This window comes from Chanodichthys erythropterus, chromosome 14, assembly GCF_024489055.1.
Source record: "Chanodichthys erythropterus isolate Z2021 chromosome 14, ASM2448905v1, whole genome shotgun sequence".
In the NCBI taxonomy this organism is placed as follows: domain Eukaryota; kingdom Metazoa; phylum Chordata; class Actinopteri; order Cypriniformes; family Xenocyprididae; genus Chanodichthys; species Chanodichthys erythropterus.
Window position 1 is genome coordinate 8,380,139 of NC_090234.1, and position 24,786 is coordinate 8,404,924.

General features: G+C 36.4%; 2 protein-coding genes across 3 annotated transcripts in view; one reads left to right on the forward strand and one right to left on the reverse strand.

Annotated features, from left to right (window-relative positions):
* Positions 1-13,312: 13,312 nt before the first annotated feature.
* itga6a (integrin, alpha 6a) overlaps positions 13,313-24,786 on the forward strand; it is a 36,731-nt gene continuing 25,257 nt past the window's right edge. For both annotated transcript variants that reach the window (XM_067409228.1, XM_067409229.1), the window contains exon 1: positions 13,313-13,567. In XM_067409228.1, coding sequence (XP_067265329.1) covers positions 13,386-13,567 — 182 coding nt within the window. In that variant the 5' untranslated portion in view covers positions 13,313-13,385. The remainder of the gene's footprint in view (positions 13,568-24,786) is intronic.
* lye (lymphocyte antigen-6, epidermis) lies at positions 21,052-23,418 on the reverse strand. Its single transcript, XM_067409230.1, has 3 exons — positions 23,280-23,418; positions 22,679-22,789; positions 21,052-21,664 (listed from the first exon to the last, which is right to left on the reverse strand). Exons 1-3 carry the CDS (start codon positions 23,332-23,334, stop codon positions 21,450-21,452), a joined length of 381 nt encoding a protein of 126 aa, XP_067265331.1. The 5' UTR covers positions 23,335-23,418; the 3' UTR covers positions 21,052-21,449.

A 24,786-nucleotide genomic window follows, 5' to 3' on the forward strand; every position in this document is an offset into this window, starting at 1 on the left:
AATCAGTGGCAATAATAATAATAATACACCAGTTATGCATTCTTAAATGAATGTCAGAAAAACTTACCTCACTTCCAAACATCAAAAGTAAAGACAGAGAGCAGGACTGCAGGCCCCGGGACAAGGATTTATGTTTGGACCCCATTTTTATTTAATCTCTCACTGCAGGGTAAGATTCGTGGGGTCCCCACCTCTTACAACCTCTGATCATAAGTAGGATGGATGCTGTCGAACCGTCCTGCAATGAAAAATGAAGAAGAATTTTGAGTTTTGTTTTGGATAATGATAAAACATTTGGAGAACATTTGGAGTGGAGATCCACTAATTATTTACATCACTAAAGAATGCTGCTTTATGAGTGCATTTCATCAGCACACCTACCAATCAATTTATTTTAATTCAATGGCAAATGAGTAAATAAAGAAGTCTTGCATTTACAGTAAAGGAATGTTTCTGGTTCAATACCAGCTTAATTATATCAATAGCATTTGAGGCATGATGTTGACTACAACAGAAAAGTCACCAAATGTTCTCCAAATATTTTATCATTATCCAAAGCAAACCGAAATTCTTATTCATTCTTGGATGCAGGATGTTTGATCAGCATCCAGACATTATTTGTACCAAAATGTTGACAACAACAGAAAAGTTATTGTCTTTCTCATGCCTCAGAGAGCTCAACGTGCTGCAACTGGAGAAAACACATTCAAAAGAAAAAACACCAGCAAACATTTGCAAATACTCACAACGCAACCAAATACAGAAACACGCTGCAATTACTCACAACACAACCAAATATAGAAATGAACAGCAAATACTCACGATGCAACCAAATACAGAAAACGCGCTGAAAACACTCACAACGCAACTAAATACAGAAACGCACTGCAAACACTCACAACGCAACCAAATACAGAAACACCCTGCAAACACTCACAAAGCAACAAAATACAGAAATGTGTTCCAAATACTCACAATGCAACCAAATACAGAAACGCGCTGCAAATACCCACAAAGCAACTAAATACAGAAACACGCTGCAAACCCTCACAACGCAACCAAATACAGAAACGCGCTACAATGCAACCAAATACAGAAATGTGCTGCAAATACTCACAACACAACTAAATACAGAAATGCGCTGGAAATACTCACAATGCAACCAAATACAGAGACATGCTGCAACTACTCACAACGCAACTAAATATAGAAATGAACAGCAAATACTCACGATGCAACCAAATACAGAAAAACGCGCTGAAAATACTCACAACGCAACTAAATACAGAAACACCCTGCAAACACTCACAAAGCAACAAAATACAGAAATGCGCTGCAAATACTCACAATGCAACCAAATACAGAAATGTGTTCCAAATACTCACAATGCAACCAAATACAGAAACGCGCTGCAAACACTCACAACGCAACCAAATACAGAAACACCCTGCAAACACTCACAAAGCAACAAAATACAAAAATGCGCTGCAAATACTCACAATGCAACCAAATACAGAAATGTGTTCCAAATACTCACAACGCAACCAAATACAGAAACGCGCTACAGTGCAACCAAATACAGAAATGTGCTGCAAATACTCACAACACAACTAAATACAGAAATGCGCTGGAAATACTCACAATGCAACCAAATACAGAGACACGCTGCAACTACTCACAACGCAACTAAATATAGAAATGAACAGCAAATACTCACGATGCAACCAAATACAGAAACGCGCTGCAAATACTCACAATGCAACCAAATACAGAAATGTGTTCCAAATACTCACAATGCAACCAAATACAGAAAGGCGCCACAAATACTCACAACGCAACCAAATACAGAAACACGCTGCAAACACCCACAAAGCAACTAAATACAGAAACACGCTGCAAACCCTCACAACGCAACCAAATACAGAAACGCGCTACAATGCAACCAAATACAGAAATGTGCTGCAAATACTCACAACACAACTAAATACAGAAATGCGCTGGAAATACTCACAATGCAACCAAATACAGAGACACGCTGCAACTACTCACAACGCAACTAAATATAGAAATGAACAGCAAATACTCACGATGCAACCAAATACAGAAAAGCGCTGCAAATACTCAAAACGCACCCAAATACAGAAACGCGCTGCAAACACTCGCAACGCAACCAAATACAGAAATGCGCTGCAAAAAATCACAATGCAACCAAATACAGAAATGCGCTGCAAACATTCACAAAGAAAACAAATACAGAAATGCGCTGCAAATATTTACAATGCAACTAAATACAGAAACGTGCTGCAAATACTCACAACGCAACCAAATACAGAAATGTGCCACAAATACTCACAATGCAACCAAATACAGAAACACCTGAAAATACTCACAACACAACTAAATACAGAAACACACTGCAAACTCACAACGTAAACCAAATACAGAAACACTTGCAAATACTCACAAAGCAATCAAATACAGAAATACGCAGTAAATAGCACAGACAACAACAGAAAAGTTTAAAGGGGACCCTAACAGGAGACATGCTTATTATTCAATGTCTACTCGTCAGTGGTGTTGCTGAAGACTCGAAAGGTTAATTTTTTTTGTTTATTTTAAAGGCCTGATTGTATATGCATTTTGTATTTGTATTTGTATTTGTATATGCGTTTTTGTATTTGGTTGTGTTGTGAGTATTTGTAGCACATGTGTTGTCAGACTGATGAAGATGTTTTCTTAATTTGCTTCTTAATTTTCCTAATTTGTTTTAAATGAGGCAGTGATCAAAATTATTTTCTGTGGTAATCAACAATACTGTATGTCACGCATTCAGTAGAGCTTAACCTATATTAAACTCAGAACATTCCTTTAACACATGCTCTTTCATCAGGCTTTGAGTATGCATGGAATCTTGGAAACAGAGGCAGATAAGAAGCCCATGATCACATGTGATAATTGTTCTTACAGTGTTCAGTCCATGTCTTAACTAAGAAGAACATCTTTCAGTGCCTGCACACATTCATCCAGCAGATATTGCTGCAAGTTTCCTTTTGACTCAAGGACTCTTTGACCTCAAGCTTGACCGCATTTTACCACCCTGCAACAGCAACAAAAGGGGATCCCCCACAATTCCCTGCGTCACAGGCAGGAGCGGTCTGAGAAAGAATGTAGTGATGTCCCAATGTTCTGACATCCTCATTGTTCTGAACCCCCACCCCCATCACTTGTAAACCAGAGCTGAGCTTTTGTGCTGCAGGAGTTGGGTAGATTTACAGAGATCCATGCTTCACAAAAGAGCCAACACTCTATCACAACACCGGCCGGTCAGGAAGCTCTCACTGAGATTGAACTCAGCACTTTACCAAGCCACTGATGCAAGGAAAATGGGCAGACTCAGTCTTTTCACTGGGTTGATATCACAAGCCACATGGTTTATGGATGTGTCTGCACGGACTGGCAGTAAACATGCCTCTGCTAGCATGTTAATGTGTTAGCATTAATCTTGCTTTCATTTTCCAATTCCAGTTGGTTCTTATGCAGTTTTTGCTGTTTTCAAGCTTTTGTTGGTACTGTGACCTGCTGTTTGGGTTGTTTCTGTGTTAGCATGGCTGTCTTTTGCTGTGTCTGGTTTTTGTAGATAACCGATTGTGAGAAAACCTGTTTTGTTTCCAAGATGCATTCAATTGCCAGGCTGCAGACAAGTATTTAACTAACCATAGGTTTGTTCTTTTAAACAAACATAGCAATTTTGGGGGAAAATACATTATGTAAAAAATTGCACACAAAAGCATGCTTTACTCTCACCCATGTCTCACATTCAGGTGTTGACTAGTCTCACATTGCCAGACCTTCAGACTGACGGCATGACTGCAAGAGGACATGTGACATGTAAAGCAACCGATCACAGTTCATTTTGTTCAGCATCATGTTTATGGGTGTGGAAATGTAAATTTGATGTCTCTACAATAACAGACCAGAGTGTAAAACTATTGGACGTATCTTAAAGAGTCTATGCAGTGTACTTCACATACTTTACATACTTTTTAAAAAATCCAGCATTTAGTTGATCCTAATAAGCGCTCAATGTCACAGTTGTAAAAATGACTGCTTTCTTCTTCCATAAGGGAGTTTGGCGTCATGGCATTTTTGTTTCCAGATGGACCATTGAAGAAAATTTCACATACACCTGGTGGAAACCCTGTATAATTTGTATGTACATTTTAAAACTCCCAAAGTATACAAAAAAATAAAAAATAAAATAAACAAGCAGCGATGGCGGGCCCAAGCCTGGTGGCACCGCCAACCAGGTAGCTTTAGGGCAACTGTGCATACTGTAAAAATGGTATATTCTCTGCCCTACCCCCTTTTTATCATGGGGACCAAAAATGTCCCCACAAGGACAAAGATTTTGGATATTGCCATTTCTGTGGAGACATTTTGTCCTCATAACGTATGAACCACACACACACACACACACACACACACACACACACACACACACACACACACACACACACACACACACACACACACTCACCATATACAGTCATCAGTTCTCATCCAGGCTGATGCATAAAGTGCATCATCCTTTTACCACAAAGAGTATTACAGTAAATGGTCTCTTTCAGGAAATTAATAAACGTCATCCATCACAGAAAAACAATGGCTTCACCTTTACTGATCAATATGTTAGGATCCTCCTGCGGTTAAGACATGGTTTGCTGGAAGATAGAAGAGCTCAAGTGTTCCCTGTGTGATCCTCTTTTACCCTTTTGTTATATTGACGATGATATCAATCCACAATCTGACTTGTGATGTTGCCTGAATCATAATCACACCGTGTTTGTTTGTTGGCCAGAGGAGGATTGGTCTCCCGACTAAGCCTGGATTCTCCCAAGGTTTTTTTTCTCCATTCTGTCACCTGATGGAGTTTGGGTTTTTGCCGCTGTCGCCTCTGGCTTGCTTAGTTGGGGATACTTAACATTCAGCAATATTATTGATTTGACTGCACCGATACAATTTGACAAGAACTGAATTGAGTTGGGTGATGACATCACTGTTTTCTCCAGAGCTGCTTTATTCAATATTCTTGCATCCTGGAGATTGTCAAGTCACCTTTATTTATATGACACTTTATACAATAAAGATTGTTTCAAAGCAACTTTACAGTGATAAACAGGAAAATGATGATTGAACTCATTTCATAATTGATGAGCTTGACAGAGTTATTGATCTAAACTGAATCAACACTGGACTGAATTCAGCTGAACATTGACTGTTTTCTATTATTTTCTTTTTAGAGCTGCTTTGAAGCAGAATCAAACTGTTTGGATCACTGAATCATTATTTTCCTGTTTATCACTGTAAAGTTGTTTTGAAACAATCTTTATTGTATAAAGTGTCATATAAATAAAGGTGACTTGACAATCTCTAGGATGCAAGAATATTGAATGTTAAAGATGTTAAATGCAAAATCCACTTTTGCATGGTGTTTGGACATAAATGTGTGTTGGCAGTGTGAACACAACCACCCTACAATGATGAAAATCCACCCACTCATTTGTTTTTTAATCCCTGTTAAACCACAGCAGTCTCATTAGACTCTCACACTGCTCAGGCCCCTCCCACGGCTGCTGATTTTTTTGTTGTTGTTGTTGTTGTTTTGTTTTTTAATATAATGTGCCCCAAAATCTACCTAAATTCATTTATGTCTGCGCAGATCATTTCACTCCAGACTGCTTTGTGAACAAGGGGCAATACAAGGCAGGCTTTGCTAAAAAGTTGGTACTCAAGGATGGATCTGTAGGGGAGAGTGGGGTGATTTGTGCCAGGGGGGAAGTTGTTCCACCCATTGTTTCTGGAAAACCATAGAATAAATTGGTCATGTGACCACATAATTTTGAAAAGCCATCCATTTTACTCATCCTCCAAAGAAGAGAGACACATGGCATGAGAGGAAAGCACATTTTAGCTAAAAAAAAGTTTTTTCAAGGTTTTTTGATTGTAGTGTCTAAACAATTATAGAGAAGTTTGAAAACATTTCACACATGTTTTAGTGCTTTAGCAGGCTACAAAATGAGTTTATACAGTTAGCATGATGTTAGCTCTTAACTGCTGGATCATGCTAGTCTTTCAAACTTGTGGGTCCGGGGTGATTTGTGCCAGAGGGCCTGGGTTAAGTTGTGCCAGTGGCACAACACACCCCCACGTATGATTATTTTCAACATATTATTAATTTGTAATTGTACATTGTACTCTTACATTTTAGCAGTTAAACTATGTGACATTCTTGATTTTAGACCAAAACCCATCATGCCACGCACTTATAAAACGCACTTTCTGAAGATGAAAAGCATGAAATGGTCCAATGTTGTGCAAAAGGCATGAAAACAACTAATATTGTGTGAAACTGAATGGAGATTATCGAATTATCTTAAGATTTGTGAGTGATTTGGAACACAGCAGAACTCGGTCAGATAAAGGCTTATTAATGAAAGTTCCTGTCAAAAAAAAAAAATTGTATTAAAAGAGCAGCTATGAAAAAAAGCCAGTGTTTAGCAGCAAACAGGTATTTTCATCTTCAGAAAGATCTTTCTTCCTCCCCATTTTGTATGAAAACTGTGACTTGCTTAATAATGTGGAACAACCTCTAAGTAGGGTTTCCATAGACCTGGCAAATTATTTTGTCTGAGATTGATACCAGTTATAAGACATGGATAAATAAATATTTTCTTAGAAAAACTAAAATCTGAATGTTTATTCTACTGAAATCTTACTGATATGTCACTTGCATAATAATTTGTAACGTGGCGTATTCTTATGTTATTCTTATAATTGACAGACAGCGTTCTATGTACGTCAACAGGCATCTATTGCCAAAGCCTTTTTGCCTGAAATGATTTACAAATATCATATATTGTGCATTTAAGTTTTTTGTGTTTTCCCAAAATCTACAAAATATGACTTAGCCTATTCCAACAGTTTAATAGGGTGACAATATCTAAATAAACCTTAAATGATTAATTATGTATTGAATTTGTCTTGATTTCATATAGCATTACAGTTCATAACATTAAAATGTTCTGTTTTGCTTCAGAAATGACTGGCACAAATTACCCCTACGTATTCTCTCCAAAGGCACAACTTACCCCGCACCAGGGGCAAGTTGTGCCACGAGACCACTTTTTTTCCAAAAGCTATATTTCTGAAACAATTTATTTCAGATCCAAAGTTATTGTTCTCAGGCATGCACCACATCCTGTAATATATGTACATTCTTAAGTTGAACGCATTACTGCCATGGCCTCACTTTAAAGTCGCTTTGAGTAAAAACTAGCACAACTCACCCCACTTTCCCCTACCAACTGTTCGAGATCCAGCTTCGCCTTTAGAAGAAGTAGTTTAAGTGTCAGACTGTTTATTTTTTTTATGATTTTTGAGCAAATCGCCATTTCAGTCGATGTGACTGTTAGCCAGTTCCACAACAAATGCGGCTAAAGCTATTGTTGTCTTAGAGATTTCAAACCTTGTTTATACTTTATAACTAGATGTTTGTAAAGAACAGTGTAAAACGTGATTGTCTTGAAAAATTGTGTACGTTTTCTGTAAAGACAAGACGCTATGTTTATTTGCAAAGGCCAGTACATTTATCCACTAATCATTCAGAAATGTCCAGATTCATTCTAAAAGTTGTAACATCTTCCTGAATCTCTCCATCAGTGTCGACTCCGGTTTGAACAATGTAAGGCTGAACACTGTTACTGACAATCCTCATTTTGGCTGCATGAGATTCTCCAGCTTTGTTGCTGTTGAGCTGTTAAAGCTCCGCCCTCTTCTGGAAACGGGGCCGGGAGCAGCAGCTCATTTGCATTTAAAGGGACACGTACAAAAACAGTGTGTTTTTGCTCACACCCAAATAGTGGCAAATTTGACAAGCTATAATAAATGATCTGTGGGGTATTTTCAGCTGAAATTTCAGACACATTCTAGGGACACCAGAGACTTATAAAAGAGTGCCATTTAAAATCAGTACACAATATAAGATAAAAAAAAAAAAATTATTAGCCATTAGAAATGTAAAAAAAAAGAAAGAAAAAAGATCAAGCCAAAAAAATCAGTACAGAGAGTGTGAGAATTATGATCTGTCCTAAGGATGGAAGAATTTTGCATCCTTCCTGTTCTCAGATCATGACATTCTTGTGCCTTGGCACAAACTTAAAGTGGAAAAATAATTTGTTGCCAGCCTGTATCTCTCTGAAACACACTGCATTAAGGAATGCCAGATTATGCAAAGCAAGATGAATCTCACAGAAGAAAAAGAAGTCATGAACACAAAAGTCAAGTATTCAGACCCACTTTATAACTCTATGTAATAACATTTAAAAGAATCCTTGGATACAGTGCACTTATTGTGTAAATACATGTTTTACATCTATAATTACATCATTGAGCCTTCCCTTACACCAACTTTCCCTTCTCCAATTCCAGTTTTGCAATATAACAAGTGCATTGTACCTAACTGGGACTGAGTTTTCCAGGCCTTGAATGGCAGGGCACATGTGTGCAGGGTGACTCGTCAACCCACACTCTTGTCTGACAGCACAGGAAGCAGGAAGAATGTGAATGACACTGTTGTGAGATCACTGCTGATTCACTATGTGGGCACTTACAATCTCTCAACATGACAAAAGACTGGAGACCACAAATGTGACCAATGTCGGGGAATTTGACCCTGCCAGTGACAGAATATGAATTTGAGGTCATCATTGTGTTGTGCATTATGAACATTTCATTGAAAGCAAACATACTGTAGTACATTCACAACAAATCAAAACAATCCCTTGGGAATATCTTTATACAAGAACAAATACCCATTGTTTGCTATATATCTTGATTTTGTTGCATGTGAACTCAAAATTTCCATAATCATTAATGATTTCTGTCTAAAGAGGTTTAAACATTATTTATGCTGATCAGCTTTGGCTAAAACTTAACTTGGAGACAATTATTGAAAACACTTTGCACATAACACACATAACACACTGTGTGAGGCATTTGGGTGCACAGTTATAAATCCTTGATTTTGTTAATTTATTTTATTGAAATCTGAAGTTTAATGTCAGGCACATTAAAAATCCAATGAAAGAGGCATATGTATATTTCTCTCTCTAAAGAAACTGACGAATGGTAACATGATGAGAAGTCAGCCACTGCTGTCTTTAAATCCCCCACAATTACACCTGTCATCTACCAGGTGTCAGCTGTTGACAGTTAAACACTCACTTTGGGGGTTTCTGAACCAAAACTTTGTGAATCAGCACCAGTGTCTGTGAGCTGCATGTACTGTATAGAAATTTCATGAAACATTTGTAAATATACGAGTAAATATGTGAGTGATTTGCGTAACCTTCCCGAAAACTCTTCTCCTGATTCACAAATACTCCGTAAACATCAGAAGTGTTAGTGAAATGTGTGTGTGTGTTAATGAATTCCAATCAGTCGTAAATGGGACACGCGTGCACGCTCATTCTCAATTACCATAAATCCCGCCCATTAAATCCGAATGACAACTATATATGGGCATCATATTATGGGTATGCAGGAGGCAGCAGGAGGGTACCCCCCTCCCCCCCCCCCCCTCCCCCCTTCACTCCCTCCTCACTCCTCACTCACTCCTCACTCCCTCAGTCTGACTCTTTCTGTGTGTGTGAGAGTGTATGTGAGTGTGTGGGTCTCTGTCTGTATCCCTGTGTGTGTGTGTGTGTGTGTGTGTGTGTGTGTGTGTGTGTGTGTGTGTGTGTGTGTGTGTGTGCGCGTGTGTGTGTGTGTGTGTGTGTGTTCGTGCGTGTGTGCGTGTGTGTGTGTGTGTGTGATTTCATGTTGTTTCATTACTAAGGAAGAGTTTTTCTTAATCAAAATGTTCTAATCTACACAGGTTAAGTGCATCATCACAAACTAATGGAGTTTTAATGGTTGAAGAGCAAATACCTTCAAACAATAATTAAGTTAGTATGTACTCTCTGACAATATGTTTACAAATATAAAGCAATTTTGGAGGTTTAAATGGCACTTTTTCCAATTATGTACTGCACCTATAATGGTCTACAGCACTAAATATGATTTTTTCTTGGGTGCCTGGAATAATCAATTATTCTCGTTTAAAATATATTTTTCCATATTGCCAGTAGCCATCTATTATTTTTATTTGGCTATTCTATAATTGAATGCAATTGGGTTAATTAACGTTGTCTTTTACGTTTATTCTTACTTGTTCTTGTATTTTTGAACTGTCCAGTGTAACAAATGTCTCAGTTTCTTGACTTTCAGCTGTGTGCGCTGGTTTATCAGGATCACATTATTTGCTTCACGCTTCATCGACCGACCGTCCATATGGACACAGCGGGATCGATGCTTCTCTCAGGCTGACACGAGCGCATCTTACATTTCAGCTGTATCGGTGTACCATCTTTGCTTAAATCTAAGAATCCGTCAGATGCGGCAGACTAACACACCTCCGCATTGCAAGAGAAAGATATGATGCACAAATTGAGAATGCTCTCATTAGCCTAATTGACAAGACTGTTTACACCTCACGCGACATGCAGTCGCAGTAAAAGGATGCGCTCATTTTAATGGACGCGCTTTTTTCACGTCAAGAGTATATTTTTATTTCCATCAGAATTATGACATAAACATATGACATAAACATATATGTATGCATATCTGTAACATACATATCTATCTATCTATCTATCTATCTATCTATCTATCTATCTATCTATCTATCTATCTATCTATCTATCTATCTATCTATCTATCTATCTATCTATCTATATATAGCTATATATATATATATATATATATATATATATATATACATATATATATATATATATATATATATATATATATATATATATATATATATATATAATATATTATGTGTGTGTGTGTGTGTGTGTGTGTGTGTGTGTGTGTGTGTGTGTGTGTGTGTGTGTGTGTGTGTGTGTTTTAATATCAATTTCAATTGTAAACTTTGCAGAAGTGCAGATTTTACACACTTAAGTCATAAAAAAATATTTTGCTGTACAATATAATACACTGACTCTGTCCCAAATGGCACCCTTTAGAATTTGGTTCTCCTCCAAGTTCAAACTTTAATGACATACAGTGGATATAAAAAGTCTACACAGTGAAGTAAAAAAAAAAAAAAAAAAAAAAATCATAAAACTTTTTGCACCTTTAATGTTAAAATTACAAACTATGCAACAGTGCTGAAAACCAAAAAGACACATTTCAAAGAAAAAAAAAAAAGATAAAAATAAAAACTTTAAATGGCATAAGTGTGCAGACCTTTTTGTAATTGGGTATATGGCTGTGTTCAGAATGAAAAATCATCAAGCTCATAAAATGTGAAAAGGTGAAGACAGACCTGCAGTGACTCTGATATACTCCAACTAAATCTCAGCTTTTCTTGAAATATTTCTCTAACATCTTCTTGGTTGCATGTTACCATAAGAGCCAAAGGCCACAAAGAGATTATGAAGAATAAACAGGATCTCATTGTTGAAAGGTATCGCTCAGGTGAGGTGACACCACAAAAAAAATCCAAGGCATTAGATATACCAGGAAACACAGTAAAGACACAAGTGAAGAAATGGCACAATAGTGACATTATCAAGAACGGGATGTTCTTCCAAAATTGATAAGAAGACAACAAGAAAAGTGGTCGGAGAGACTGTCAAGAGGCCTACAGTAACATTAAAAGAGTTGCAGCTCTATCAAGCACTGGTTGCTGCCTACATGTGACAACTATCTCCTGTATTCTCCCGTATGTCTGCGCTATGGGGTGGCAAGACACAAGCCTTTTCTGACTATAAACATATATAAAGTCACCCACAACCATTGTGCTATGGTCTAATGAGATCAAGATTGACATTTTTGGCCAAAACTGTAAAAGGTATGTTTGGGGAAAGAACAACACAACACATCAGCAAAAAAAACACTGCATCCACCACGTTGAAGTCTGGTGGTGGCCCAGCCAGAAAACAGACACAAATCCTGTAAAGGGACCTGAAGATGGCCGTACACAGGAGATTCCCTCACAGTTTAACAGATTTGGGACGTTTGTGCAAAGAAGACTGAAAATATTCCCAAGTCAAGATGTGCCAAGCTGACAGACTCCTATCCAAACAGACTGAGTGCTTTAATAAAATCAAAGGGTGATTTAACTAGCTCAGGGGTGTGCACACTTATGCAGTTTATTATTCTCTCTGAAATGTCACTTTGGTTCTGATAAGATTTATCTTTGTTTCATTTTTTTACATCACAAAAACCAGCTGTTTTAACAGGAGTGTGTATAGACTTCTTATCTACTGTTTTATCTCTGGCCAAACACAGCTGGATATCATAGAGAATAGAGTTGTTCAATCCTGTTCTTAAAATATTTGATTGTAGATCGAGATATAGGTTCATGATTTTTTTTTTACATTTTATTTGTAATTTTGTAAATTAATTTAATTCGTTTTTAATTAAGTTTTAGAGGGTTAGTTCACTCAAAAATGAAAATTATGACATTTATTACCCTCATGTCGTTTCAAACCCGTAAGACCTTCGTTCATCTTCAGAACACAAATTAAGATATTTTTGATGAAATCCGCGAGGTATATAACTCGTCCATAGGTTGAGGTATAAGACTTATCCACTTTCAAGGTCCAGAAAGGTACTAAAGACATCGTTAAAACAGTCGACGTGACTGCAGTGGTTCAACCTTAATGTTATGAAGATACTGTTGAATAAAGTCGTTATTTTTGTTTTGGTTTTGCCCATAAAAATATTCTCGTCGCTTATTAAGGTTGAACCATTGCAGTCACGTCTATGGTTTTAACAATGTCTTTAGTCGGCTACCTTTCTGGACCTTGAAAGTGTTGATTGTCAACACTTATATACCTGAGGGATTTCATCAAAAATATCTTAAGATGAATGAAGTGTGGAACGACATGAGGGCGAGTAATTAATGACAAAATTTTAATTTTTGGTGAACTAACCCTTTAAGCTCTAAACAAAATCCCAGAATGTATAAGTGCACATATTTCGCTTATGAATATTAAACAAACAAACAAACAAAAAACATTATGAATTCAAGAACCTTGTTCAGAAAATACAGCCGGGTAGATGGGGTGAGACCGGGTGAGACGCGTCCATCGCTCAATAGTGACGTAGGGCGCTGAGGGGACAGTAGTGAGAGGAGGGGCGACGGGTCTCCAACCCCCCCTCTCTCTCTTATTGAGCGCAGTGCAGTGCGGATTACAGATCCTGTCCTCTCGGTGCAGCGGGAACTACTGCAAACAAGGGCTATATTCATACAACCACATTAATTACAGGTAATGGAGCTCTTTGAGGAGGGACTCTCCCGAAACCTGTGCATTTTGTCGTTGCTCATATGGACTTCTACAAGTGCATTTAACCTGGACACGCAAAACGTCCTGAGGAAGAATGGTCAGCCGGGCAGCCTCTTCGGATTCTCCCTCGCCTTGCACCGGCAGCTCCAGCCTACTGATAAAAGAATGTGAGTAGAATCAATTATTGTAGATCGAGATCGTGAGTCTGATCAGATATGCGCTTTAGGCGCTTCTGACCCTTCATCTTCCGTTCATCCTGCACCTGTGCCGCGTTCGTTTTTAAACAGTTGTGTTTCTTCAGTCTTCTCTATAAAAGCATGAGCAGATTCATGTAATTGTCTATTAATTAATGAAGAAATAAAAGAAACCTTTTTGAATGGTTAAGTGTTAGTAAGTGTATGTCCGAAGGCTGATTAGTCCAGTAAACGTCTTGCTGCGGCGTGTGGGGGAAGGCATGGTGCTTGAAGAGGCTGGTGATTACTTATAGACAAGTTAACAATACCCAACGTGATGCGACAAGTCACCAATGGACAATGGTTTTTTTACACTGAAAGAATTCAAAGAGAAAGTCCAGTCTTAAAAGTAAATGTTCTTCAGTGGTTCTTTTCAGCTCCCATTTACAATAAGGTATCGTTTTTGGTCCTTATATGGTTCTTGAGTTGATTATGTGGTTATTTGTAGATTTAAAAATCTTTTATGTTTTATTACAATAGTAATAATAACCATAATAATATATTATTAGGTTCTTCAGATCATCATACTGGTTTCTGTGATCTCTAAAGCACCGTGAAAATTGCAGTTGGCGCTGTTTAGTCTAAACCACAGCCTTGAATGAAATCTGGACTGAAGAGATACAAATATACTCCCTATGTGCTGGAAGTCTTTTATAAAATGCATTTATTATGTACACAAGTTAGTCTTTTAACTTTGCTTAGTTTTCAAGTCAGGTTGGTCACTTTGGCTTTCTTCATGTTCTTTAAAGCTTTCTCTCAGGCTCTGGTACAATTAAAGATGAGATGCTGTGGTCTAAGGCTGTAAAACATCTGTCATGATTTTTGGACTAGTTTGAAATGGACAAGCCAAAACACCCTCATGACAACTATTTTATGTTTTGGCAAATTGGTGGCTAATTAATATAAATTTCAGTTTAGGGGTGCAATTAGGTGTGGATCTTTATCTTTACTTTTTTAATAAAAATTTTATATTTCCATACAAGTTACATCATACAAATTTATGAAAAAATGGCACCTTGTAAAATAGTTTTATCAGGTCCAATTGATGTAAAAAAAAAACAAACAAACAAAAAAACCTTAACTTCAAACAAGTCCAGTCCTTAATTCATTCTAGAGTTAAGATGGAAAGACATGATGTGTTGCTTTAGAGAGACCAATTCTCTGCATGACTGAAAAGAGTTTGCGATTTGTGATTAACGAAAAGGCTGAATGATTTACTTAGAGTCCGAGTGTGAGGGGGGTCACTGGCTAAATAGAACACACAGGGATTTCTGTTTGTGTGTGTTTGTTTGTGAGGGTGTTTAAACAGTTGTGTGAAACGAACAAGTGTGAGTTTTCTTGTGTATGTGGTAGAAGACACCTGTTTACAGCATCAATTGTGCCATGAAAATGTCTTGCACCTGTGAACAGGCTTGTCTGTCTGTTTTTTTTCTATTGATGTGTATGTCTGTATGTATGCCTTTTCATATTTATTTTCAGTCTAATGTGGATTTTGTTGATTCTTTTGAGGTTGGTTGAATAATGTATGTGAATAGGAATGTGCTGGTGCTCAATCTCTGGGTGTTTGCCAGGCTGCACAATGGCTCACACAGGTCATTTCCAGGGTGAAAATGGTATCTTATACACTTCATACAATGTTATTCTCAAATCTACTCATGTGAGATTGAGTGTGTAGTGAGAATATAAGAAGTAGGCAGTAACGTGTGTGTTTTCTGTTCGTTTGTGTCGATGTGCATGAATTAGATCTTTTTATCAGTACATGCACCCAAATAATCAGTTAGTAAACAGATTGATAGATCAATCAGATTGAAAAGCCTTTATATAACACCTCAGTAAATCCAATTGAGCTTGATCTGAGTGAAATTTCAATCAAATTGAAAGGAGTGGTGTAGACCTGAAATAATCTGATCAATAGGTCAAAAACTAAACATGTAAACGCTGGAATTTGACAGTTTTCTCAATCAGATTCAAAAATACCTTGCACACACATGCCATGTGATGCATATGTTTACCAGAGCCATTTTATAATATGATCTCTGTTTATATACATTTTATTTCTTATAAACATGCAAAATGTTTGTCTTACAAACTGGTCAGTGGAAGAGACTGAATATTAACTAAATATTTGTCAGTTTTCCTTTTAGGTATGTCAGTTTCACAGACAAGGCTTAAGCTAGTCCAAGACTAAAATGCATGTTTGAGCTGTTTTAACTGAAAGCAATTTGTGCTGATACATCTTAAAATATGTCAGTTTCATTGTTTTATGTCAAGATGCACACCAGTAATGTTTTTTTCTAGTGTACGTTTATAAAAGATTATTAAATATTCATATTGAACTAAGGCATAATCCTGGCTTAGGCTATGCCCTGTCGTGAAACCGGCCCATAAAGTCAGAATTGCATGATATAAAACCAGAATTGCTTGAAATAGGCTAAATTCAGAATTGTGAGTTATAAAACCAGAATTGCATGATATAAAGTCAGAATTGTGAGACATAAATTTACAATTGTGTGTTATGATGTGTAATTGTGAGGGGAAAAAAGACTGATGTTTATTCTCAGAATTGCGAGTTTATATCTCACAATTCTGACTTTATATTTCACAAATCTGACTTATTTCTCAGAATTGCGAGATATAAACTTGCAATTCCATTTTATAATGTCAATTCTGACTTTATGATGCAATTGTGAGTTTATATCATGCAATTCTGAGAAAAAAGTCAGAATTGTGAGATAAAAAGTCGCAATTACCTTAATATTTTTTTGTTTAGTGGCGGAAAAAAGCTTCCATAGATTTAGGCTTTGCATAGGCGCTGTTTTTTTTCTATTTACATGTAGGCTAAATGAAAATGTTAATTGGATTGCAAAGTTAAAGCATATATATATATATATATATATATATATATATATAATATGTGTGCTACCCAAATAATGACTTAAAGTAAGTCTTTGAGAACGGGTTTCTCAAGCCAGGTGGCGCATTAGACCAGGATCAAACATAGTAGTTTGACGACGACTCTAAGGTACAAACAACCTTAGTCTTGTCGAGGTTTCCATTGGGAAGCTTCTTAAAAATAAATTTTCCCTGAAGCAAACCCCGCAGCTTCATAGCTGCATCCCTGTTAGCACGTCACATTTGATGTGGTAATTTCACAGTAGGCATACACACAGGTTCGAAGACTCGTTCTCGCCCCCTACAGTGCAATTCGGCTAGGTATACATCCATGCTAAAATATCAAGGTGAAAGTCATCATAGCTTGCGTAGTATAGACCCAGCTCCCAACCCAACTTTGAGAATAGAGTGACGGCGATATGTATATATATAAATTGTCCTGCTTTTTTTAACATGCAAAAAAAAAAAAATATTTGTACAGACTTAATGTCTGTAAACAACTCACAAAGCTTTTCTCGATCTGTTTGTTGTTAGATAAATTGCGGGTTACATTTGACTTGGACTGAGACTTCCCAAACTTCCTTTTGGTATTGTAGGTTTGTCTGTTTTGATCAGCACATTGGCTGCTTGGAATTCTTCAGCAGTTTGCCGGTATTTTCTCTGTTTACCCCTAAAAGAGGATCAGTTCTGTGGGCTTAAGGTTAGGTACACAGAGGAGTCAACCAAGGACAGGAAATGAGGGAATATAGTACAGAGAGCCTGATGAGGATATATTATTGCTTCACTTATGACAATCCTAATTTTAATATGAGAACACATAATTTTTCCGTAATTTTGTTTTTTGCCTTTATTATCATAGTAAGCAGACAGGAAGAGAGGGGGACAGGATCGGTAAATGTCCACAAGCCAGGACTAGAAGTCAGGTCGGCCAAAGTGCAACGACACTATATGTCAGTGCTGCCCACGAGGCTATCGCTACTGACCTTTTTTTTTATTTTAATACCGTGCACTGACATGTACACACAGTTTGAGTTGTGCCTCATTCTGTTCACCATTCTCAAATAAGTGTGTGAATAGAGCTCAACTCTGGTGGTGAGACTGCAGTGGGCTCTGGCGTTGAAAGCCTATTTGTGCTGCATGACTGCATTTCCCTCAGTCAGAGGTGAAGTTTTTTTCAAATAGAAATGTGTTAAAAGTTAACTTCTTTAATATCAAGATGATATTGGACAGAATGAATTAGAATGATCAGCCTTTGCACAGTTAAATATTTTTTTTCTGGTTGTGTTGTGCACAACTATTGTGTATCTGTATCTCAGGAAATCCTAGCAGATGCCATACACTTAGACTTTAGTAGCTTCTCTTCAATGCCACACAAAAGGTCTTCCTTCCTGGCATTTTTACAGCTTCCTGTGGTTGCTTATCGACTATTGTCCTCTAATAAAAGGAGTTCGCACAGAAGAAAAAAATAATTCTTATGCTGTGAGTATCAAGAGTGGTCAATGAGCAGGTTGGCATTTGTTTACACTGGAACAGGAGAAATCAGGGAATATGTATACCAGGCCATCTGTGCTCATGTAACATGAGAGAGAGATCGCTAGAGGCCCCTTTTCTTTTCTATTCTTTTCTTTTTGTGAGAATGTTGGCTCCTGGTTGTGTGTTTTTGTTGGTCTCCTCAGGTGTGGGCATATTTTAAGGCCTCTAAGAGGCCTGGGCTGAAACAGAATGCAGTTATAACTAAAGATAGCTGATTTTTGCTTAATACCAACACATCTGTAGATTAAAGTGTATTTGATGGGATGTTGGTTAGGCTCTCAATTTCTGTGTGCATGGGGCTGACAAGTGCATCTATGCAGTCTGTTCGAGAATAGATATCAGTCAGTAAGAGAAGATTATCAAGGAATATATTTTGTACATATTTGTGCATGTACAATAGAAACACCAAATGTAAACTGAATTTGCAAACATGTTTTTTGATAGCAATATTCTGCTCATAGGCTTTATTGAAAGAGTTCCAGTCCTCCTTGTCCATCTGGATTTCTCCACATGCGTTTGATCATAGATGGGAGCAGTTGCACTTGTCTCATTAATGGTAAATGCATATACAATCAGATGAGATAAAAAGTTTCTCCAAGCAACTTAAGAGTTATTACCACAGCTCTTATACATTTAGTCTTTCTCTCTTCATGTAATCCCTGACTGACTCAATGATGGTGAGATCAGATCTCTCTGTGGATCATACCATCTGGTGCCGGATTCATTGTGCATACAAAAATCTCACTAGATCTTTAAAATTAAAGGTAAAATTGGATGTTTGGAAATGTTAAAGTCCCCCTGTAGTCAATAATTTTAACCCTTAAAGTTCATCTTTGATCACAAAAATGACACATTTATCCTGTTATCCTTCATGCCTTAAAATAGCTTGAATTTAACTACACTCTTGCTTCATTTAGTATACGCGGATGCATGAATATGCGAATAGCCCCACCTCCACTTACTCGCACCAACTCAGAGATGAACTCGGTCAACTTACTGAGGTAAACACTGCACAATGGTATCACTCTTTACAACATCAGACACAACAGTAATTAATATGATTAGCCTTTTGCTTGACTATGTTATCAAACAGCTAATAATGTGTTGCTAATGTTACACAAACCATGTTACTGTTTGCCAATCTCAGAGTCAGACAGCTGACTTCTAAAATACTCAGCAATGGTGCTGACTTATGAATTTGCACATGGTTTGTCTTAAAGCATATTAAAAACACCACATTGACATATAAACAACATTAAAAAACTCATTTCACCACAGGGGGTCTTTAAAACTATTTTTTGATGAAAAATCTAATTGATTCCACTATTCAACTAGTTGGTTGTTGGGCTCCTAGTGAGTTAATTGAGTATTGTGACACATCTCTACCCAAAACAGAAACATCACACCCCATATAACCCAACACACCCACCATAACCCAACATAAAACAACACACCAGCATTACACTCAAGCATAACACAACATAACACACAGCCCAAAGCAAACCCAAAAGCAATGCAATCCAATTTAACCAAACACACCCATCGCACCCCAATGCACACATCACACCACAGTGCAATACCCAACACAAGATGTCTGACACAGTCAAGCTTTGTCAGTGTAGATCATTTCAGACAACTGGAGTGATCACACTGAGAATCATTTTGTTAAACGTCTAAAACAGTTGCACAGCTCATGATTATGAACTCTCTACTGAACATGCAGTGTTTGAGACACATCACAGCTGCTGCAGCTTTGGCACGGATGCTTTTGGACTGTGTAACACTTTGAGAATTAGTGAAAGGTTATGGCTGTGGTATATTTCTAATGGAAAGATGGAAACTTCTGCATGACTAAACTGATGAGCAGAAACAGCTGAGTCTGGACATTTCCCCCTTTCATTGATGAAGCAGCAATCTGAAACAGGTATTAGCTGAATCATTGGACTTGGGCGGACAGGATGAATATATCTTCAATGCAACAGTAGTATTGCTGTACTGGTAGTAGTAGTAGTTGTAGATTGCCGTATCTTGTAATATATATATGAAGAGTTTGGTTCCAAAGCACGATAAATGGCATTTTCAAAAAATTGAGTTTCCGCCAACATCAGTATTGTATCTGGTCGGTATTGAAAAGTCATTAATTTTGCACAAAATTCGATATCCGTCGTGTTATTCTGTCATGTTTTCTCCCTTTCTTTCCAAAATGGAAAGAACAACACAATATATCCGCTCAACCAATCACAGCGCATCATTCCACCCACTGTTAACATTGAAGGCTTTTTAAAAAGCAGTTTTTAACACCAATGTACTTGGCCAATCGTGCGGTGATGCCAGATACTCTTTAATCGGTAATGACAAATAATTCATAACATTAACAAGCTGACTCGTTGAATTCATTTTGGGAGCGACGGCTGAAGGTATTTTTAGTAAAATGCCTGTATATAAGATAAATATTGTCAAAGTTTAGACTATGTCATATATGTGAATCAACTTACTTTGTTGTGTATTTTCAATTTGAAAAATAACTTTTATATTGATGGATTAATTGCATTTTGAAAAAAAAGTGTCATGGATTTATTGCATTTTGGGAAAAAATGATATGTTTTTATAATAAACTTTTTAAAAACAAAATGTAGATTTGAATTTTGAATGTTTTTATAACCAAAAGATGCTATTTGAAAGTTTGGAACAGAAAATAGTGGTCCACTTTCTTGGTAAAGAAAACACCTTTTTACTCAAATTAATCAAAAAGGAGTTATTGTGTTTTGGAACCAAACTCTTCATATACATGTATATGTATTTATTTATATTTTATATAATTTATATTATATATAAATACAAATATTTTGTACATAACATATTTCTCTTAAATATATACATACATTTTTATATTTTGTATTTATATATACATCATAATTACACACAGTACTCACACATATATTAGGCAAACTCAAACTTTTATTTTGTATGCGATTAATCATTTGACAGCCCTACAATATATACTATTGTTTATTTTGAATTCATTTTTGCTCTTATTTCATTACCTAATTTTAATTTATGCAACTAACAAATTCCCCAAACAAGTACCTAACACAATATCCTTGTTTCTGTCTATTCAACATTCAAAATTATTCAGCTCAAATCATCACTTCATTCCAAAGAGATCATGCAGGTTTCATTAAAAATAACACAAGCAACAGTGTTGAAAAATGTAATGTTTTACACTGTAAATGTTAATAAAAACATGATCTCTGCATCACAAGTAAATAGAGTTCAACAATAATTAAAGTTAAAGAAAGTTATGGGATCTATGCACTCTATATTACATTTATATTGATTCTGGATTAAGGAGTTATTGTAAACATAATGTGGTACAGACAAGGTGTTACATCTACAGAATGTAACTGCTCCAGATGGAGGCCAATAGGGCGGTGCTGAGAGCCCCAGCCATGGACAGCTGGACAGCACTTGCTCCATTGCACAGATCTGTGGTACAGCAAGATTTGGTCACTGTGTATCCCGCACCCAAGATGGATCCACTGGTGCTGTTGCAATCAGATGTGCAGCCACTCGTGGACAGGCTCAGAAAACCAGTTACATTGAACTCTGTGAAGAACACCAGAAGCAACGTCAGGATTTGACTTTTGTTTTCATGTAAATTATTATTATTATTATTATTATTATTATTTATACTACTACTACTTTAGACGAAAATAAAAATAGTAAGCCAGTTTCACAGATACGGCTTAAGCCTAATCCCAGACTAAAATGCATGTTTGTGCTGTTTTACAGTTTTTTACAATTAGGACCCATTTAGGAGAACTGTGTAAAGAGTTTTGAAAAAGTGACCCAAGTATTGAGAAATGTAAAAATCGAAGTATAAATCGATTGTAAAAAACTGTAACTGAAAGAAACTTGACATATCTTAAAATATATCTGTGTCATTGTTTTGTGTCAAGATGCACACCAGTAATATTTTTTCAAAGGTACGTTTATAAAAGCTACTAAAATGTCCTAACTGAACTAAGTCCTATAATCCTGGCCTAATCAAAGCCCTTTCTGTGAAACTTGGCCAGTTTTTCTAAAAATCGACCAAAGTTCCAAAAAATGTGTTACATATTTATAAGTCCTGGCTTATGTAAAATAGTTGAACATGTGCCTTTGTTTGGAATTCATTTGTTCAAAAAAGTTTTATAAATCGGACAAAATCCGCCTTTGCCTCTTCAAAGGTACAAATGATTCACAATTAAAATTGATAAATATATATTTTTTGTTTCATTTTACAGTCTTTATAATTATCTTTATGTAATCTATAAAACAATAAAGTTCTATGGAATGTCCTGCAAATTGTTGCAAATATAATTAAATTAGATATGAGGGCATGTGAAGTGGCTAAATATGAACTATGAAAGAGCAATACATTTTTTCTATATACTAATATAATGATTTGTGTGAGGTTTAGGGTTGGGTTTTAGCAAATATCCTCAACTCCATATAAAACCATTGCAACTATTACTAAATGATGTCCTATGACACTAATGTATGTCTGTGTGTGTGTTTGTGTGCGTGCGTGCGTGTGTATGTGCATGCATGCGTGTGTGTGTGTGTGTCTTGTCTAACCTGCTTTTGCAGTGAAGCAATTGTTCATTGAGGTGGTGCAATCCACTTGGGAACTTAACAAACATTTGCCTAGAATTCCCACTTTGCACGAATTACATTTCAGGGCTTCAGCTTGAGAAACACAGATAGAGAATGAAATGAAATGAAATAAACATTCTTATAAACTTTTTCAAACATCCCCCCAAAAATTGTCTGGGTAAATCAATTTAAAATCACAATGACTTGATTGAAGTGTACACTGTTTTTGTGTAATCTAGAACAATATATCGAAATAACAAATATGTTTTCATATAAAAACAATCAAATTGTTTAATGATAGTACATTATATTCTTTTGTAGACCAAGAAAAATGTAATACAATTTTCAGTACCTCAAAAAAAGCTTTATGTTACCAGTCATTATCCACATATGTTTTAAACAAATCATATTTCACTATCAATTGAGTTTAAAGACATTAATCAACCAATTTAATATAAATTGAAATGTAAAAACAATTTTGTTTTTATAAATTGTTGACCTGATGGATTGCTTCATTTCCCCCCTACATGCATCTAATTCAAAAAAGGCCCTATCATAATGACCTATTTCTCTGTAGACTTACATAGAGTGAAGAATCCAATCACTGCAATGACTCCAAGCACAATTCTCTTCATCATGTCGACAGTGTAAAAAGCAGAGAGCAAACTGAATTCTAAAAGGAGAGATCTTCAAATGGTTCTTCTGAGGTGAACGGGTCTTTGGACAGCAGTAGACTGGATGGCTTGTTTGAGTACGTCTGTTATATGGTCATGATTAACAGGGTGGAGTTTTTTTGACGGGGGAGAGCAATGAATATGTGCAGGTGTAAAGATGCATCTGAATGTGAAGAATGAGCGGAGCAATCTGGTTTGGGGAGTTGAGCGATACCTAATTATTCACTCACACTCTCTCACACACACACACGTACGCCCATACACAAACACACACACATGTTGGGTTTCACACATGTTTTATGGGGACTTTACATAGACATAATGATTTTTATAGTGTACAAACTATAAATTTTATTCCCCAAACCTAATCCTACCCACAGACAACCCTCACATAAAAAATTCCAAAACATTCTTGACATTTAAAAAAAAAAAAAAAACATAATTTAGTATGATTTATAAGATGGACCTCACACACTCACAGACACACACACACAGGTTTGTTTGTGGGGACGTTCCATAAGCGTAATGGTTTTTATACTGTACAAACCTTATTTTCTATCGCCCTACACCAATATTATAGGATCTCCTTCAATGCTTTCAGAATCTTTACTTTTTAAAGTAATTTTGTTTCTGTATTTTTAAAATACATACGCAAATACGCATACAAAAATGAATTACTTTATCAAACTAAACAGAAAATAGTACAAACTTTGCTAAAGTGATTATTTTGAACAAGTATTATAAGTATTTGAACAACTTACACATTATTAAAAACATATTATTTCAGCTAAAGTATTTGTATGAATACTGTGTGCCTTTTACCCCATGCTGGGGAGCCTTTTACCCCGTGTGTGGGGTAAAAGGCCCCCTCGCCACCTCATATATTTTTAACCAAAATTAACCACTTTTATGATTTATTTTCACACAAAATCTGTAGCTCCATTTATGTTCAGTACAACTGTAGTGAAAAGTAGTGTAGTGAAAAGCACATTTTTCTTAAGGTGTGCCTTTAGCCCTGTTGTACCCTATTACATTTAGTGTGTAACAAAACTGCATGAATTTACAATGCAGATTTAGAATTAGTATTTATCTTTTCTATACAAATAAACCTGTTTAGTTGATTGAGTAAAGATAATCATAGATTCCCATTCTAACTTCTAGAAAGCTATGTTTTAATGTCCATTGTTTGTAAAGGGAATTCTGCTCAAACAGACTATAAACATGACGACCTTGATTACTGTGGCATGCTTGGACTAATCAAACTCAAATCTTTCTCAGAACAATGAATTGCCTTTCATGCCCGACAATAAGACAGGGCAACATTCTTTGGCTTTTTAAGTAAAATACTGTTTTCCCATCATTCCTCTAATGAGATTTTGTCCCTTTTGTCCCGTCTTATATTGGTTGGAAATGTGG